The sequence below is a fragment of the Scyliorhinus canicula genome, chromosome 22 (assembly GCF_902713615.1).
Source record: "Scyliorhinus canicula chromosome 22, sScyCan1.1, whole genome shotgun sequence".
NCBI lineage: Eukaryota > Metazoa > Chordata > Chondrichthyes > Carcharhiniformes > Scyliorhinidae > Scyliorhinus > Scyliorhinus canicula.
This window is the reverse complement of record NC_052167.1, coordinates 16,050,890-16,071,046: the sequence shown is the minus strand read 5'-3', so window position 1 is coordinate 16,071,046 and position 20,157 is coordinate 16,050,890. Positions and strand designations below refer to the sequence as shown.

The window sequence follows — 20,157 nt, the reverse complement described above, 5'->3', positions numbered from 1 at the left end:
CTGGTATCCTCCACCAACAAATTACCTCCAATAATCTCATCTGTAATGATCCAGGTACAAACGAGGGCTCAACACCCAAAAAGAAATGGGGTGCACTGCTCTCAAAAACAAGCCCTTTTATACAATCCAGAGCAGACCCAAAACAATTGCTTGACGTTTTACAATGATAACTTCATGACTTGGGGGATTTTTTAACCATTCTTTTATCCCCACAGCTACAATGATTAGATTGGATTGGATTTGTTTATTGTCACGCGTACCGAGGTACAGTGAAAAGGATTTTTCTGCAAGCAGCTCAACAGATCATTCAGTACATGGAAGAAAAGGGAATTAAACACAATTCAAGAAAATACATAATAGGGCAACACAAGATATACAATGTAACGACATAAGCATTGGCATCGGATGAAGCATACAGGGTGTAGTGTTAATGAGGTCAGTCCATAAGAGGGTCATTTAGGAGTCTGGTGACAGTGGGGAAGAAGCTGTTTTTGAGTCTGTTCATGCATGTTCTTAGACTTCTGTATCTCCTGTCTGATGGAAGAAGTTGGAAAAGTGAGTAAGCCGGGTGGGAGGGATCCTTGATTATGCTGCCCGCTTTCCCCAGGCAGTGGGAGGTGTAGATGGAGTCCATGGATGGGAGGCAGGTTTGTGTGATGGACTGGGCGGTATTCACGACCTTCTGAAGTTCCTTGCGGTCCTGGGCCGAGCAGTTGCCATACCAGGCTGTGATGCAGCCAGATAGGATGCTTTCTATAGTGCATCTGTAAAGTTGGTAGGGATTAATGTGGACATGCCGAATTCCCTTAGTTTCCTGAGGAAGTATAGGCGCTGTTGTGCTTTCTTGGTGATAGCGTTGACGTGAGTGGACCAGGACAGATTTTTGGTGATGTGCACCCCTAGGAATTTGAAACTGCTAACCATCTCCACCTCGGCCCCGTTGATGCTGACAGGGGTGTGTACAGTACTTTGCTTCCTGAAGTCGATGACCAGCTCTTTAGTTTTGCTGGCATTGAGGGAGAGATTGTTGTCGTTACACCACTCCACTAGGTTCTCTATCTCCCGCCTGTATTCCGACTCGTCGTTATTCGAGATCCGGCCCACTATGGTCGTATCGTCAGCAAACTTGTAGATGGAGTTGGAACCAAGTTTTGTCACGCAGTCGTGTGTGTACAGGGAGTAGAGTAGGGGGCTAAGTACGCAGCCCTGCGGGGCACCGGTATTGAGGACTATTGTGGAGGAAGTGTTGGTGTTCATTCTTACTGATTGTGGTCTGCTGGTCAGAAAATCACGGATCCAGTTACAGAGCGGAGAGCCAAGTCCTAGGTTTTGGAGCTTTGATATGAGCTTGGCTGGGATTATGGTGTTGAAGGCGGAGCTGTAGTCAGAAGTCTGATGTAGGAGTCCTTGTTTTCGAGATGCTCTAGGGATGAGTGTAGGGCCAGGGAAATGGCGTCTGATGTGGACCGGTTGCGGCGGTATGCGAATTTAAGTGGGTCAAGGCGTTCCGGGAGTATGGAGTGATGCGCTTCATGATCAGCCTCTCGAAGCACTTCATTACAACTGACGTCAGGGCCACCGGGCGGTAGTAATTGAGGCACGTAACTTGGTACCGGTATGATTGTGGTCTTCTTGAAGCAGGTGGGGACCTCGGAGTGGAGTAGGCATAGGTTAAAGATGTGTGTGAATACCTCTGCCAGCTGGTCTGCGCAGGCTCGGAGTGCACGACCAGGGATCCCGTCCGAGCCCGTCGCCTTCCGTGGGTTCACTTTCAGGAAGGCCGATCTGACTTCGGAAGCTATGGTGGTGGGTATGGGTGAATTATGGGCTGCCGGGGCACTCGACAGCGGATTGTTGGTTACCTGCTCGAACCGAGCATAGAATGCATTAAGTTCATCAGGGAGGGGTGCACTGCTGCCAGAGATACTGCTCGGCTTCGCTTTGTAGCCCATTATATTGGTTAGTCCTTGCCACAACTGCCGAGAGTCTGTCTGTGACTCTAGCTTAGTTTGATATTCTCTCTTGGCATCTCGGATGGCTTTGCGGAGGTCGTACCTGGATTTCTTGTATAGGTCAGGGTCGTCTGCCTTGAACGCCTCAGATCTGCCCTTCAGTAGGGAGTCAATCTCGCGGTTGAGCCATGGTTTCCGGTTGGGGAACGTACGTACTGCTTTCTTTGGCACGCAGTCGTCCACACATTTGCTGATGAAGTCTGTGGCGGTGGTGGCATACTCATTTAAGTTAGTCGCTGAGTTCTTAAATATGGACCAGTCCACTGTCTCTAAGCAGTCACGTAAGAGCTCTTCTGTCTCCACGGACCAACACTGCATAACCTTCTTAGCTGGATTCTCCCGCTTGAGTTTCTGCTTGTAAGCCGGGAGAAGGAGCACAGTCTTACGGTCTGATTTCCCAAAATGCGGTCGGGGGATGGAACGGTAGGCGCCCTTGATTTTTGAGTTGCAGTGGTCAAGAGTGTTGTTGCACCTGGTGGGACAGGAGATGTGCTGGTGGAATTTTGGCAGTACACTCTTGAGGTTGGCCTTGTTGAAGCCTCCGGCCACGATGAACAAGGCCTCCAGGTGTTCTGTTTCGTAGTTGTTTATGACTGTGTACAGTTCGTCCAGTGCCTTCCTCACTTCTGCCTGGGGTGGGATGTAGACCGCTGTGATAATGGCTGAAGTGAACTCACGTGGAGGATAGTATGGGCGGCACTTTACGGTCAAGTATTCCTGGCCTGGGGAACAGTAGGTCGCCAAGGTCGCCACATCCGAGCACCAGGAGGAGTTGATGAGGCGGCAAACGCCTCCACCCTTCGCTTTGCCTGAAGATGCTGTGCGGTCCGCCCGGTGAATAGAGAAGCCTTCAGGTTGTATGGCACAGTCCGGTGAGGCGGGGGTGAGCCATGTCTCTGTGAAACAATGACAATCACGACCGAGCAGCTTGTTTAACTTTCTCATCCACTTTCAGGATTAAGATGTAGAATAAAATGATGATAGTCTCATTAATCTACCAGACAAATGTTCCACTAGTTCTTTGCTATGAACATTTGTCTTTCCTCAATGATGATCCTTATGATCTAGATTGCCAATGCTAATAACTGGGTAGTTTTATGTAATAGGAGTCCTGCTAGGGCAGCACAGTAGTGCCATGGTTAGCACTGCTGCTGCAGTGTTTGGGGTGGGGTGGGGGGGAAAGAGAGAGGAGACTTAAAAAACAAGAAATTTTAAAAAAGTTTGCACTGCAGGGGAAAAGAATGCAGAGGCTTTCCAGGCAGACTGTCTCCAGATTACAGCTCTGGCCCTTTCTTTTTCCCTCTTTCAGAGAAGGGAGGCCATTCAGCCCATCAAGTCTGCACCAACCCACCGAAAGAGCACTCCATTCCAGCCCAATCCCTCACCTATCCCCATAATCCAACTTGAAAGTGCACACTCCACACAGTCACCCGAGGCCAGAATTGAACCCAGGTCGCTGGCGTTGTGAGGCAGCAGTGCTAACCATTGTGCCACCGTCTTTCATACATCATATACATTATTTTCTGTTTTTTGTCTAGGATCCTTATTTAACATGCGGTAGTTTATCCCGGTTACGTATCTGCATATTCTACACACCTTCAAGTAACTTCCAAATGAACATATACTTCATACTGGAGTATTCAGGCATTCATAGTCTGCAACATCATTTGTGTCATTCTTGGACAATTCAACAAGTTCTAATTATTCCCACAGTAAATACAGAACTCTGCAAATAGGGTTCATCACATGATTTGTCCCTCTCAATGCGGACAACTAGTGAAAGTGAAGAATGGAAAATCTAGTAGGGAGGATCATATGCTAACAAAACCAATCTTCTAACAGAAATGAATGAAAGGAAATCCATACAGGTTCCGGAAGAGACATGCAATCCTCCTGCCAGAGTGGCCGCGTGCACTTTGCCCAGACTGTGGTTAACAACCAGGCAATCAAGGGAAATCTTTCCCCAATAGTTAAACACTTAGGAGACAGATGGCAACTTTTACAAAATCACTCAAGCTGTGAAAAAAACTCCTTAAATAAGAAGAGCAAGGGCAGCACAGTGGTGCAGTGGCTAGCACTGCTGCCTCACGGCGCTGAGGACCTGGGTTCGATCCCGGCCCCGGGTCACTGTCGGTGTGGAATTTGCACATTCTCCCGGTGTCTGCGTGGGTCTCACCCCCACAACCCAAAGATGTGCAGGGTAGGTGGATTGAACATGCTAAATTGCCCCTTAATTGTAAATAAAATAGAATTGGAAACTCTAAATAAAAAAAAAATAAGAGCAAGATTATCTTCATCCTGAACACAGAACCCGGAATCATTTCCTGATGTTCTTTTTTCGAGATATTTCTCATCCGTTATTTGGTGAGCTCACATTGACTCTTATTTTGCACCTCTTATTTTGCACCTCTTACACAGTATGAACTTGTATTCCAGTTTCGTCCCCCTTCCCAGACACTGGGCACCACACGCTGAATAACTCCACTATCCTGTGTAAATACTGCATCTCGCCCATCACATTCCAGATAGCTGATGTCCACCTTGGTTATATCACCGTCCCAAATTTCTACCTTTCTCACATTGGCCAAATCCTTATTCACTTCTTCACCATTCCTAGCCTTGGTTAATTTTTTAAAAAAAGTCCCCTCACTAATCTCGTAATGACCATGTCTCTTCCTAAACCTCTTTTTTTCTATGCCTTCTCTCCCCCTCCACAATTCAATATCAATATTCTATTTCTCTGACTGCATGTTCCGCTACTTCCCACCCACCGCAAATTCTCTGATCTTCTTTGTAAAGCACAAAGGGTTGGTTTGATACATCAAACGCTACAAGTGGATGTTACATCTAGAAGGACTGTTTCTTAGTCTTCAGACATCAACACAAGCCTAAAATCTAATAATTGCTGATAAGAACTGACATTTACAAAGATACAATGTGGCAGGAATAGGTGAGCAACATTAATATATTTATTTTGAGATACGAAATGGGTTCTGGGTTGATTCTAGTACAAACATGGCAGTGTACATGGGCACGGTGGGGTAGGGATATTAAGTTTCTTATTTGTCTGTTTCTCTCACTTCCTGTATCCCCGACTAGGTCTTAATTGAGTTTGTTTTCATGATTTTTCCCCCTACATGGATTCACAAATGAAGAGAATATTAAGGAATAGCATCCAAACCTGAAATGCAACAAATACCTGCTGAGTATCGCAACGGGTTTCATCTCTGAACTGTGCTTAAAATCCAGCATGTTAATGCAGGAAAAAAAATCTCACACGGAATACTGCTGGAAAATGAAATTCCCCCAGTATAAAATCTTTCTCTATTTGTCGAATACTGATGTATAAATGATTCAACTCACCACTGCTTCCACAGTCTGCGCAGGAGATGAGATCTTCTGGTTTTTTCTCTCGATTGTACTCCTTTGTCCCCAAGCAGAAACTGCAGATTGGAAAGGGATTTGCACGGGGCTAGAAACAAGAAGTTTTCTTCATTTAATTTTTTTTGGCCATACAAGTGTGACAATCCGAAATGTTAAAAAAAGCTATGAATCATAAGAGTTTCCATTATAATTTACAAAGTATACAATTATTCACCCATTATACAACTTGCTTGTTTTAAAAATGTATGACATAACTTATCGATTTAACTTGTTCATTTTGGTATATTGAAATTAATTTGGTTCAGTAGATTTTTTAGTCAACCTACTGCACCCAGCAATGAACAATGCTATGCATGGCTAAGGCAGCATGCAAAATTATTTTGTCAGCTCAGATTACATTTTAAATTATTCTACACAATTTAATAGAATGTTCAACTTCTCAAACTAAATGTTAGTATTTCCATCTGTAAATATATCAAAAGGGTCCTGTTTATAATAATCAGTAAAAAAATGTATTTTGCTAAGCACAACTGATTACCACATTTTGAAGGACAAAAACAAAAGAAATTAGAGCAGAAATCAGCCATCTGGGCCTTCAAGACTGCTGTGCCATTTAGTACGGTCATAGTCAATCTTCTTCTCCACCTTCCCAATATCCTCAAATCTCTAAGCATTTAAAATTCTGTTGATCTGATCTGAATATACTCAACAGCCAGGCATCTTTAGTTTGTTGCAATAAAGAATTCCGAAGGTTCAAACGTCCTCGAGGGAAGAAATTTCTCTTCATCTCAGATCTAAATTGTTAACCTCGTTATGGGCCAGGGTTTAAGAGAACCCCAAAGTGTATCATGGAGTTCGCCTGACCCACAACTTTTAATAGATTGTGGTATGGGGAGCACACGGCCCATTCTACAGGTGTGGTACAGCAGAAATGGAAAAGTATTTTTTAAAGCAAAACAATGTTTATTCTATGAACTCAAGTTAACCTTTTTAAAACATAGTGAACATCTTAGCGACCATTAATTCAAATACAACCCCCAAAGACTACAACACGAAGTAATCCTTTAAGCTTTCCTGTTAATCAGGGATAGTTTAACGGCTGCAGAAAGGCAGTGCGAAGGGGATCTGCCTACTGAGGTGATATGGGCCGAAGTTAGAAATAGGAAAGGAGCGGTCGCGTTGTTAGGAGTTTTCTATAGGCCCCCAAATAGTAATAGAGATGTGGAGGAAGAAATTGCAAAACAGATTATGGATAGGTGTGGAGGTCTCAGGGTAGTTGTCATGGGTGACTTTAACTTTTATAGGTCGAACAGTTCAGATGGGGCAGTTTTTCTACAATGTGTGCAGGAGGGTTTCCTGACACAATATATGGATAGGCCGACAAGAAGGGGGGGACCACATTGGATTTGGTACTGGGTAATGAACCGCGCCAAGTGTTAGATTTGTTTGTGGGAGAGCTCTTTGGAGATAGTGACCACAATTCGGTGTCTTTCACAATTGCAATGGAGAGGGATAGGGCTATACGGCAGGGCAATGTTTATAATTGGGGAAGGAGTAATTATGATGCGATTAGGCAAGAATTAGGGAGCATAAGATGGGAACAGAAACTGTCAGGGAAAGACACAAATGAAAAGTGGAGCTTGTTCAAGGAACAAATACTGCGTGTCCTTGATAGGTATGTCCCTGTCAGCCAGGGAGGAAATGGCCATGTGGGGGAACCATGGTTCACAAAAGAGGTTGACTGTCTTGTCAAGAGGAAAAAGGAAGCGTATGTAAGGATGAGAAAACAAGGTTCAGTTGGGTCGCTTGAGGGTTACAAGGTAGCATGGAATGAGCTTAAAAAAAAGGCTTAGGAGAGCTAGGAGGGGGCATGAGAAGTCCTTGGCGGGTCGGATCAAGGAAAACCCCAAGGCTTTTTACTCTTCTGTGAGAAATAAAGAATGACCAGGGTGAGGTTAGGGCCGGTCAAGGACGGTAGTGGGAACTTGTGCATGGAGTCAGAATAGGAGAGACTTGAATACTTTTTTTCAGTGTTCACCAAGGAGGGGGCCATGTTTTGAGGATGAGAGTGTGATACAGACGGGTAAGGCTGGAGGAGGTAGATACTCTGAGGAAATGAAATGAAATGAATTAGTAATTTTGAAAATCCTGAGGGTCGACAAGTCCCCTGGACCAGATGGGATATATCCAAAGATTCTTTGGGAGGCAAGAGATGAGATTGCAGAGCCTTTGGCTTTGGCAGCACAGTAGCCTTGTGGATAGCACAATTGCTTCACAGCTCCAGGGTCCCAGGTTCGATTCCGGCTTGGGTCACTGTCTGTGTGGAGTCTGCACATCCTCCCCGTGCGCGCGTGGATTTCCTCCTGCTGCTCCAGTTTCCTCCCACAGTCCAAAGATGTGCAGGTTAGGTGGATTGGCCATGATAAATTGCCCTTAGTGTCCAAAATTGCCCATAGTGTTGGGTGGGGTTACTGGGTTATGGGGATAAGGTGGAGGTGCTGACCTTGGGTAGGGTGCTCTTTTCAAGAGCCGGTGCAGACTCGATGGGCCGAATGGCGTCCTTCTGCACTGTAAATTCTATGATATCTATGATATCTTTGCGTCCTCGCTGCCCACGGGGATAGTGCCAGAGGACTGGAGAATGGTGAATGCTGTTCCTCTGTTCAAGAAAGGAATAGGAACGACCCTGGTAATTATAGGCCGGTTACTCTTACTTCGGTGGTCGGTAAGTTAATGGAAAAGGTCCTAAAGGACAGGATTTATGACCATTTGGAAAGATGCAGCTTAATCCGGGATAGTCAACACGGATTTGTGAAGGGTAAATCTTGCCTCACAAATTTGATTGAATTCTTTGAGGAGGTAACTAAGTGTGCAGATGAAGGTAGAGCAGTTAATGTCGTATACTTGGATTTTAGTAAGGTATTTGATAAGGTTCCCCATGGTCGGCTCATGAAGAAAGTAAGTCCAAAGATGTGCGGGTTAGGTGGATTGGCCGTGATAAATTGCCCGTAGTGTCCTAAAAGGTAAGGTTAAGGGGGGGTTGTTGGGTTACGGGTATAGGGTGGATTCGTGGGTTTGAGTAGGGTGATCATGGCTCGGCACAACATTGAGGGCCGAAGGGCCTGTTCTGTGCTGTACTGTTCTATGTTCTATGTTAAGGAGGTATGGGATAGAGGGAAATTTGGCCAATTGGATAAGTAACTGGCTATCACATTGAAGACAGAGAGTGGTGGTGGATGGAAAATTTTCAGACTGGAGACCAGTTACCAGCGGTGTACCACAGGGATCAGTGCTAGGTCCTCTGCTATTGTGATTTTTATCAATGACTTGGAGGAGGGACCGAAGGGTGGATCAGTAAATTTGCTGATGACACCAAGATTGGTGGAGTAGTGGATGAGGTGGAGGGCTATTGTAGGCTGCAAAGAGACATTGATAGGATGCAGAGCTGGGCCGAAAAATGTCAGATGGAGTTTAACCCTTATAAGTGCGAGGTGATTCATTTTGGTAGAAAAAATTTGAATGTGGATTACAGGGTCAACAGCAGGGTTCTGAGGAATGTGGAGGAACAGAGAGATTTTGGGGTTCATGTCCACAGATCTCTGAAGGTTGCCACTCAAGTGGATAGAGCCGTGAAGAAGTCCTATAGTGTGTTCGCGTTTATTAACAGGGGGCTTGAGTTTAAGAGCCGCGGGGTTATGCATGACCCTGGTGAGACCACATTTGGAGTATTGTGTGCAGTTCTGGTCACCTCACTACAGGAAGGATGTGGAGCATTGGAAAGGGTGCAAAGGAGATTTACGAGGATGCTGCCAGGTTTGCAGGATAGATCTTATGAGGAAAGGTTGAGGGAACTAGGGCTTTTTGGAGCGAAGGAGGATGAGAGGCGACTGAATAGAAGTTTACAAGGTGATGAAGGGGATAGATAGAGTGGACGTTCAGAGACTATTTCCTCGGGTGGATGTAGCTGTTACAAGGCGGCATAACTAGAAGGTTCAGGGTGGGAGATATAGGAGTGGTGGCCGAGGTAGATTCTTTACTCAGAGAGTGGTTAGGGTGTGGAGTGGACTGCCTGCTGTGATAGTGGAGTCGGACACTTTAGGAACTTTCAAGCAGTTATTGGATAGGCACATGGAGCACACCAGAATGACAGGGAGTGGGATAGCTTGACCTTGGTTTCAGACAATGCTCGGCACAACATCGAGGGCCGAAGGGCCTGGTCTGTGCTGTACTGTTCTATGTTTAACATCCATAAGACTTAAAAACAAAACCTTTAACAGAAGCACCTCAGGTTTAACTTCACTACTGAGAACAGTTACCACGTTAAAAACCCCAAATGAACATTCATAGGCTTTCAGAGATTCATACACATCCTGCTGTGATTGCAGCTTCTCCAAAACTAAAATGAAATCAAACCCACCCTGCAGCAAAAAGCCTTAAGCGAAAGTAAAAAGCTGACAGATAGCCCATCTCAACCCACTCGCTGACATCACTGAGGTAATAAACACCCATTTCCTAAAGGCACTCTCACTACAGATATTTATATACACCCCCATTTATAAACACCCATTTCTTAAAGGTACTCTCACATGACAACCTCTCTGATGCTTTGTTCTGGGCTCCCAGCAGGAGGAACATCCTCCCAGCATCTACCCGGTCATGATCCTCAAGAACGTATATGTTTCAATGGGATCACTTCTCACTCTTCTAATCTCTAAGGAATATGGACCTGGTCTACACACACAAAAAAAATCAGAAAATACTGGGAAAACACATCAGGTCTGGCAGCATATGTGGAGAAAGAAACATATTTAATATTTTGAGTCTGTATGACGCTTCTTCAGAGCTGAAGAAATGCAATTAGTTTTATGCTGTTGAAAGTGCATAGAGCAGAAGAGGTCAGGGAGAGGTTGGAGGTCAGGAGAGACTAAATGACAAAGATGCCATGGGCACAAGACAAAAGGAGTGGGAATGATAGTGTGAAAGACTAAATCAGATGTTAATAGCAGCATAAAAGGTCAGATAGCAGAATGTATTTCAGCCCTTTCTGAAGAGTGAAACATGGCAACAAGAAGCAGCCTTGCACAGGTTGGGGTTGGGATCAAACTGGAAGACCGAGTTCATAGTCTGAAGTTCAACTCAATGGTAAAGTCCAGAATGTGGAGATGCCGGCATCGGACTGGGGTGAGCACAGTAAGAAGTCTTACAATACCAGGTTAAAGTCCAACAGGTTTGTTTCAAATCACTAGCTTTGGGAGCATTTGCAGGTAATTAAGTCTTTACAAAGCCAGAGAGAGGGGTAACCCCAGGTTAAGGTGTGAATTGTCTCAGGACGGGGGGGGGGGGGGGGGGGGGGGGGGGGGGGGGGGGCCACGGTGGCCAGGTCCGCGATCTGGGCCCCCCCGCTCAGACTCCGGGCCAGTGCCCTGGGTGCACTCTTTCCCTCCGCCGCTGCCACGGCCTCCTCCATGGCGGAAGCGGAAGAGAAAACCCACATCGCGCATGAGCCGAAAGCCTTCGTCCAGCCCCGCTGCCGGGCGGCGGGCCTGAAAGGCCGCTGGCGCCGGTTTTTGCGCCAGTCTTCCAGTGCCAACCGCTCCGGCCGCCACCTTTGGGGAGGCCCGTCCCCGGAAGTGGTTGGCGCCACTCTCCTAAGCTTGGAACCCCCCGTCACGCCGGGTAGGGGAGAATCCCGCCCCATGTTTGCGGAAGTTGGCTACAAGTTTCTGCTCTGCGATTCTGCATTGTCGCACGTCCTGAAGGCCGCCTTGGAGAATGCTTACCCGAAGACTACCTCTCCATTCACCTGAGGAAGGAGCAGTGCTTCGAAAGCTAGTGATTTGAAATAAACCTGTTGGACTTAAATAAGAAGTCTTACCAACATCAGGTTAAAGTCCAGAAGGCTGTAAAGTGCCTAGGCGCCATTAACATCTGCTTTAGTCTTTAATGCCATCATTACTGATTATCGCTCCCTTTGTCTTGTGTCCATGACATCCTGTCATTTAATCTCTTGTAAACTCGCTTCACCACTCCTTTCAACAGCATAGAACACACCGCATTTCTACCTCTCTTCAGCTCTGAAGGGTCAGACAGACTTGATATGTTAACTCTGTTCTCTCTTCTCAGATGCTGCCAGACCTGCTGAGTTTTTCCAGTACTTTGTTTTTATTTAAGATCTCCAGCATCCATTTTGCTATATTCTGGTCTTCTGAATTTCTCCTCGTATTGACAATTCCCTCATCCCAGGAATCAGTTTAATGGACCCTTGTTGAACTCTCTCGCAACAAAGTATCAAAATAAATTTTCTTTAGGATTGTTACAGATTGCCTCTTTGCTTTTGAGAAATACTTATGAAGCAGTTTATCTTTCTGTGAAAATAGGTTTGAATTATTGAATGGTTGCTGTTGCTAAGGAGACATTGTAACCTTGAACCTAGCCAAAAGCAGATCAAATGAAAATTACTAGGTGACACTGCATCTTCATAAATATCAGTGTGGAAAATGTTGTAGTCACTCCACCCTTATCCCTGAAGTAGCTCAATAAATAATTGCACGTTTGTTCCAATAGAGTGATGTTTCACTATGTTGTATCGATTTTTTTTGATGTATGGGTTTATCACTGGAAAAATGTACCAACAGTCAGCATTCTAAACAGAATGGATATGTACCAGGCAATCTGACGATAATAAACTTTCAAAGAGCCAAACAAAATCTGGGGTAAGTATAGAAAAGCTGCAACTTTCTCCAGTCTTATTCAAAGCCGTCAGAATTAAATTTCTTGTTAAGGCACAAGGGATAATAATGCTACTTTTGAAGTCTTTATTTGATTTCAGGGTTTATGTCTTCATTGCTCTTTACTGTGATAGTCCTGTTTAACAGGAGGAGGGATGAAAAACATCTATATCAGAAAATAGCAGACTTTGGAATATGTTCCAAGGTCTTTGGGATTGAAATAGCATTGACTTAAAAAAAATTAACTTTGGAAGATTGCATTAATGTCATAATTCAAACTGTTCAATGTGATTATTGTACTCAATGCTTATCTCACCATCTTACTATAAAATACTTCCTTAGACATCTTTCTTTTCAATCCCACAGAGCAAGGGTTGGTTGTGGTGGGAGTTTAAATAGAAGAGATTAGCGCAATCGTAACTACCTAATTGGAGATCTTGCTCCACAGGAATGAAAAGACTGCAATTGTCAAAAATTACCTCAAAATTGCAGCTGAGCAAAATAAATCTAATTTTAAACTCACTTTGGTGATACAGAATCAAGCTGATATTGTAAATGACATACAATTCATCTAAAATTCAGAAAGACAAAATGTTATAGCAGATTACAACTCGGAGCTAAATTTTCAACCCCAGATTTTATTTATACAGTTTCACACACCACCATTAAGCATTCCAACAAACAATTCAATTAAGAGGTTCCTTTCTTTCCATCTTTAGAAGAACAAGTCCTCCTTCCAAGCCACACACAATTCTGACTTCGATATATATTACTGTTCCTTCACCGTCGCTTCGTCAATACCCTTCCTTATGCATTGGGAGAGCACATCATACACCACATGATCTGCAGCAGTTTAATTAAAAGGTCCACCACCAGCTTTGCGAGGGTAACTAGGAATGGATCTGTAATTAAATGCTGACCCTGCCAGGGGGTACCCAGATCGACTTTCATTGTGATTGTGCCTCAGCTACACGTTACTGTCAATATAAAAGTGTGGATTTTATAAACACGTGAGTCACATAAGCAGTTATCAGTAATTGGACTTTCTAGAAAGCTGCTCCACAATTTTGCAACGCCAAAACTCAACGTTGCCCAAATTTTTCTTTTGGTGGTACCAAAGATTTCATGAACTGTTACTGAAATCCCTAGCGAAGAAGAAAAGCCTACAACTTATGGAAACCCGCACATTGAGAGTGTGCGCAATGGAGGTGTTAACTTTGCTTTCATCTTCCATTGCCAATAGTGTAACTTCAGGACCACTCATATCTGATTGACTCACTTCCAATCCTTCTTTGCAACTTCGCCACCATCGCACACCCCAGAATTTACTTGATCTTTGGACCCTTCAGTTGAGTTTTTTTCCCCTACCGGTTACTCAAGTAGGGTCTTAAATATTCCTGTGTGCAGACACAGAAGAAAACTGGTGTGCTGGTTTGGACGTCCTCTAATCTTGTTAAAATACACAATTGGCTAGGGATGTTAATACGGAGCAAACACAAGTTTTCTCCTAGTCATACAGTGAACATTACCAGTGTTGTACATTAATAATGCCCTTAAGTCAAACAATTAGGATATTTAGTATCAGAATGGGAACAAAAAAAAATTGATTTTCACAACATGTTTAAAGAAGAAAGAAATCGATGAACTGCCTGTGCAAACTAGCATCAGCCATGACTGTGCCAGAAGATACCAATCCAGAGAACAGCATTATAATTTAGGCAAAGCTTCAGCGCAGTGGATAAGTAATACAATATTAGTGTTGCCTTTTGATGGGATGTCAAATAGGGGGAATAAAAGTACGCTACATAGGGTCAGGTTAAAATATCAGTCAGCGCTCCACCCTGCAAGGGGAAAACCGCCTATGGTCATCTGGGACTATGGCAACTTTACATCACAGAATGAGGCCACTCAGCCCAAAAGTCCATGACAGCATTTATGCTCTTCGGAGTTCTCCCATTTTTTCTTGATCTAAATCAACCATCGTAATCGTCTTTTCCCCTTCTTCCTCGAATGTCTAGCTTCCCTTCAAATTGCATCTTAACTAATCATGTTCACTCACTCCTTGTGGTAACAAGTTCCCATATTCGCACCATTCATTGGGTACAGACATTCTTCCGAGTTTCCTATTGGATACAAGATATCTTCTATTGTTGGCCTTAGTTATGCTCTTGCAAGGAGGAACATTCTTTCTGTATCCCCTCTATCAAACCTTTCATAATTTCAAATACCTCGATTGGTTGCCCCGCTGCCGTTCCGTTTCCCCCCACCTTCCGCCAAGAGCCAGCCTGCCCATCCTTTTCTTGATGTGCACTCCAAGCATTTCTGGTACCATCCTCATTATCCTTTCTGCATCTTCTCCCGTGACCCTATATCCTTTCTATAACATGGCAAGCAGAACTTCTCGGAGTATTCTAAGTGTGGCCTGACCACGGTTTGAAACAGAAAGAGCATAATTTCACCATTTTTCAATTCCACACTTTTGGAAATAAAGCTTAGCACTTTTATGACCGTGCTAACTTGTGGGGCAACTTTAAGCTGATTGATATATTTGTAATGAGATCCCGGTATTCCTCCATCCCACTAGACTTGTAATTTCCAGCTAATAAGTGACCACTCTACTCTTCCTACTAAAATGTAAGAAGTCATCAGAGAGGGTATTATATTCAGAATCACCAAAGGAATCATCTCCAAATTATTGTAGTTCCAACCTTAATCTGAAAATATAAAAAGGACACCACAGCCATCTTCATTTTCTGCACAGGTTTCAAAAGGTTGTCAGAAGAAAAACATACCAGCAATCGTATAAACTAGTCTAGCAATGCTATACAGCATCAATTTATATATATCAATCTTTATTGTCACAAGTAAGTTTACATTAACACTGCAATGAAATTACTGCTGAAAGGCCCTAGTTGTCACATTCCGGCGCCTGTTCGGGTACACAGAGGGAGAATTCAGAATGTCCAAATTACCAACAGCATGTCTTTTGGGACCTTGTGGGAGGAAACCGGAGCACCCGAGATAACTCATGCAGACACAGGAAGAAGTGCAGACTCCGCAGACAATAACCCAAGCGGGAATCAAAACCTGGGACCCTGGTGCTGTGAAGCAATAGGCTAACCACTGTGCTACCGTGCTGCCGATAACCTCACTGGAGGGTATGCACTCATTTATTTTAGTGGAGAAGGTGTATACCTCAGACTTACACCCAGATCTTCCATCAGGGTAAACGCGGACTCTTTCAAGAGGAACTGCTGCATCTGGCCGTTACCATTGCCACCCTCACCTCCCACCACAACAAAAACTCAAACTTCTGTGAAGGACGGTGGCTCAGAAAGGACACTGTTCGGAGCCAAGCCTCAATTCCCAGAAACTTGCTGGCAACAAACCCCAAGCTTGCTGTTTATTCTCATACTTGCCCTCAATGCAAATGATTTCATCAGCAGTTATCACAAACCCAAGAGTCTCCTCGACAGCTTTAGGGCCATCATTCAGCATGATACTTTGCAATGTGCTAACACTTGAAGTCTAGTCAAGGAAGCACAATGTTCTGCACTAGGTTTCTACATCACCAATTGGTATTTGAACCTCTGGGAGGGATTTGGCAAAGGTGTGCCTGCTGAGAGTTTGTCTCCCCCACCGGTTACCACAATAAAAGTCAACATTTATCAGCACTACACTTCTTGAAACAATTTCACTCTTTTTCCACCACACATGCATAGGTTCTTAGAATTTACAGTACAGAAGGGGGCCATTCGGCCCATTGAGACTGCACTGGCCCTTGGAAAGAGCACCCTACTTAAGCCCACACCTCCACCCTATCCCCGTAACCAGTAACTCCACCTAACCTTTTGGACACTAAAGGCCAACTTAGCATGGCCAATCCACCTAATCGGTATTTAGACTGAGGGAGGAAAGCGGAGCACTAGGAAGAAACACACGCACACACAGGGAGAAAGTGCAAACTCCATACAGTCACCTGAGGCAGGAATTGAACTCAGGTTGCTGGTGCTGTGAGGCAGCAATGCTAACCACTGTGCCACCCAAAAATCAGGTTGTTGTAAAAACCTATCTGGTTCTCGTCCCAGGAAGAAAATCTGTCCTCCTTATCAGGTTTGGTGTATACATGAATCATAGAATTCCTACAATGCAGAAGGAAGCCATTTGGTCCATTGAGTCTGCACCGACCCTCAAAAAGAGCACTCCCCCGCCCCATCTCTGTAACCCCATTTAACCGGCACATCCCTGGACACGAAGGGGCAATTTAGGATGGCCAATCCACCTAACCTGCACATGCATCTCACAGCTTGATCCAAGATCTCACACATGAGTCAAAATAAACCAGATCAGAGCCACAAGAATATTACAGAAGCTTTGCAAGCATATTTAAATCGGGATATACTGCGATGCAGCAATTAACCCATACATTCCACAGAAAGCAAAAGTGCCGCCTATTTTCTGATTAGAAAGTAGGTCTCCAGCCCATTTGTTCTTTGTATCTCATGATAACAGCCAGAAGAGTTCTGTCACAAGTGAGATTGCTCCATAGTTTTCAGACTGAAACACAAAGCGAAACTCTCACTTAAACATGGAACACAGGGTGCATGCTGGGTGTTAGGCAAAAGAGAAAGTATGTAAAATTGCTGAATGTGACCCAATTAATAAGGAAAGTTAAATTAGCTGAATTACATTTCTCATTCCTATCATAAATTCTGAAATCAAGTAGCCCAATTTAGCTAGTTATGAAAAATGGGCCCGAGAGTTCAAATTATTCTTACTTCAAAAGAGATTAGGAGGATGTGATTATAATGTTTATAATTGCAGCTATAGGCAAGTGTAATGTTCTTCTGGATGAATTAGTGAGAAATAGGCAGGGGGGAAAATACTAGAATTAAAAGTATATACTGGGCATGCTGCATTGCTGTTGCGTAGTAACAGAGATTAATACCAAGGTTCAGACTGACTTCAACACAGTCAACTCCTTATCACAACAGGACCATCACTGACTGGTAAAATAAAATCAAAGGCATTCACAGCTGCCTGTTATATCCAGCAGAATTCTAGGGTCCATTATTGCGGATAGAGAATCAAGAATTAACACAAATGCCCATAACTCACTGTCTCCATTTCACTATAGTTCGAATAGAACATCAGTGTGGCGGAGATGAGAAATTTTCAAAAATAATGATAATAATAATTATTTATTGTCACGAGTAGGCTTCAATGAGGTTACTGTGAAAAGCCCTTAGTCGTCACATTCTAGCGCCTGTTCGGGGAGGCTGGTACGGGAATTGAACCCACGCTGCTGGCATTGTTCTGCATTACAAGCCAGTTCTTTAGCCCACTGTCTTGAACCAGCCCCTAAAATGCTATTATCACTAATGTTGATCATCATAACTACCATAGAACCATTGAATTCTTACAGTGCAGAAGGAGGCAATTTGGCCCATCAAGTCTCCACCGACCCTCTGAAAGAGCACCCTACTTCGGCCCGTAACCCCACCTAACCTGCACATCGCTGGGCACTAAGGGGCTATTTAAATGTTTCATAAGAATCAGGTTACGGTTATAACTATGACCACTTACAAAGGGGTTTTTGTTGTTTGCTTCAAGGTTTTCTTTGGACAACTGACCATCTAATTTTTTTTTTACACTTCAGCTGCTCGCAGATTTTTTTTCTTTCAGCTTTGAGAATAAAATCTTTAGTTTGTGCCCCATTCCTAGCTGAATCGAAAAGGGACCAAGTTTCATGGGCAGCGAGATTGATAAATTCTTTCAAAGTGGTCATAGTTTTAACCAAAAGTGGACTCTCATAAAATATTTTAAGATTTCTCATTTCAATTACATTTATGTTCTATTCCAACAATAGAGAAATGGAGTGTGTAGATTGTGGGCATTAGTGTTCATTCTTGATTCTCAATTTTGTTTATTATCCATATAGAAATCCATTTTGGGGTACATCGCTCGTTAATTTTTTTAAAAATGCACATAAATAAATATTAACAATAAAAGAAAGAAAACGACTCCATCAGAGATCGAACTTTAATTAAATATGTATTAAAACCTATTCCAAACCTATTAAAATAATCAGTGCGTAAGTCCCACCATGGGTGAATATCCTCATCCATTAAACGCGGTGAAGGGCACAAATGAGTTCAGAAACAGATTTGTTCTGTATCTGAGGGATTGTAGCCTTTTTCCTGAAGACATCCAACAGGAATAAGGAAATAAGGGGGTGATTCTCATCATTCATGACACTCTCGTCAAATAAGAACAGATATCATCAAGAAAGATCTGTTCATCAAATACTTTTCCTACCTGGTTCAAAAATCTCTGTACTGTTAAAGAGTCTGCTTTCCTAAGACAACTGCACCAGGCGAGATATTCAAAAGCATAGCACACTCAACTGAAGCTCTACATGAAGAGTTTCATGATTGCAGGATCTACTCAAAAATAATTAAATTTTTTGAAATAGTACAATTATTATTGCCCCTTGGCCAGAACATCCGTACACCGAATTCAACTCACCATCTACTGTCACACCTAGATACTTGTAATTAGCAACTATTTCAATGTCCACATCATGAATCTCCAGAGGAACAATATTAACTTTTTGCTTTGCCAAAGTGTATAACTGGTTTTTTCATCTTGTTTTCATCCAGTTTAAGAGAATTGTTCGTGCATTATTTTCCCAAACTTCTCCAGTTTCCTGTAGTTTTACTTCATCATTCGTGATGAAACCCACAAGTATCGTAAAATTGATTGATTTGATTTGTCACATGTACCGAAGTACAGAGAAAAGTATTTTTCTGCGGCCGAGGGAACGTACACAGTACGTACATAGTAGACAAAAGAATAATCAACAGAGAACATTGACAAATGATACATCGACAAACTGATTGGTTACAGTGCGGAGCAAGGGGCACACAAAGCAAATACATGAGCAAGAGCAGCATAGGGCATCGTGAATAGTGTTCTTACAGAGAACAGATCAGTCCGAGGGGGAGTCGTTGAGAAGTCTTGTAGCTGTGGGGAAAAAGCTGTTCCTATGTCTGGATGCTCGAGCATTCAGACTTCTGTACCCTCTGCCTGATGGAAGGGTCTGGAAGAAGGCAATGCCTGGGTGGGAGGCGTCTTTAACAATGCTGTCTGCCTTCCTGAGGCAGCAGGAGGTGTATACAGAATCAATGTGGGGGTGGCAAGCTTGTGTGACGCGTTAGGCTGAGTTTACCACACTCTGCAGTTTCTTGGGATCTTCGACCGAGCAGTTGCCAGACCAGGCTGTGATTCAGCCAGATACAATGTTAAGTAATGGGTTACGAGACATTCCAATTAGTTGTTTCATTTATGTTAAGTATCCAATAATTGACATTAATTGACAATAATTGTTATGTAAAGAGGCTTCAGGTGGCCTGTGTGTCAGATGGTGAGTTTTGTGCAGCGTCTGTTAGAATGAAATACAGGTGTTTGTGAAAAGGAGAAGAGCCTTTGGCTTTTTATACAACTGCAGCTAAATGTCCAACAAATGGTAGCAGAGGACGGTTGCTGTGCAAATGTGAATGATACAACAACTTTTCCAGACCAAACAAAGGGGTGAGTGAGAAGAGAAGAAAAAAAGATATATGGCTGAACCTCGGATGAAGATGGCCGGATACGAATCCCCCCCCCCCCCCTTATTTTCTGAAAGGGGATTGTACAATCAATGGAGAAATACATTAGTTATGGGGATTAAAGTAACTGCCTTGGGAAAGAGAAAACAAGGTATGGCATTGGCTCTTTCTCTACCTTATGACAGTAAAATCCGAAGCAGTGTTTTATGAGCTGGAATTGGAAGAGTTAGACTCAGAAGGTCTGGATAATCTATTACGTTATATGGATAAGATTTATAAAAAGGATGACTTGTTAAGTGCGTATGAAGCATGCTCGGATTTTGTAAGGTTCCGGAAAATACAGGAATTCTCCATGGAAGACTATATAATGGAATTTGGCAGACTATATAAAAGGCTGCAGAAATACAACCTGGAATTTCCACA

At 43.5% G+C, this 20,157-nt stretch overlaps 1 protein-coding gene across 4 annotated transcripts in view; it reads right to left on the bottom strand.

Moving 5' to 3' along the window:
• Positions 1-20,157, bottom strand: part of kat6b (K(lysine) acetyltransferase 6B) — a 186,889-nt gene that overhangs the window by 96,160 nt on the left and 70,572 nt on the right. For all 4 annotated transcript variants that reach the window (XM_038782997.1, XM_038782993.1, XM_038782995.1 and 1 more), the window contains one exon: positions 5,376-5,484. In XM_038782997.1, coding sequence (XP_038638925.1) covers positions 5,376-5,484 — 109 coding nt within the window. The remainder of the gene's footprint in view (positions 1-5,375; positions 5,485-20,157) is intronic.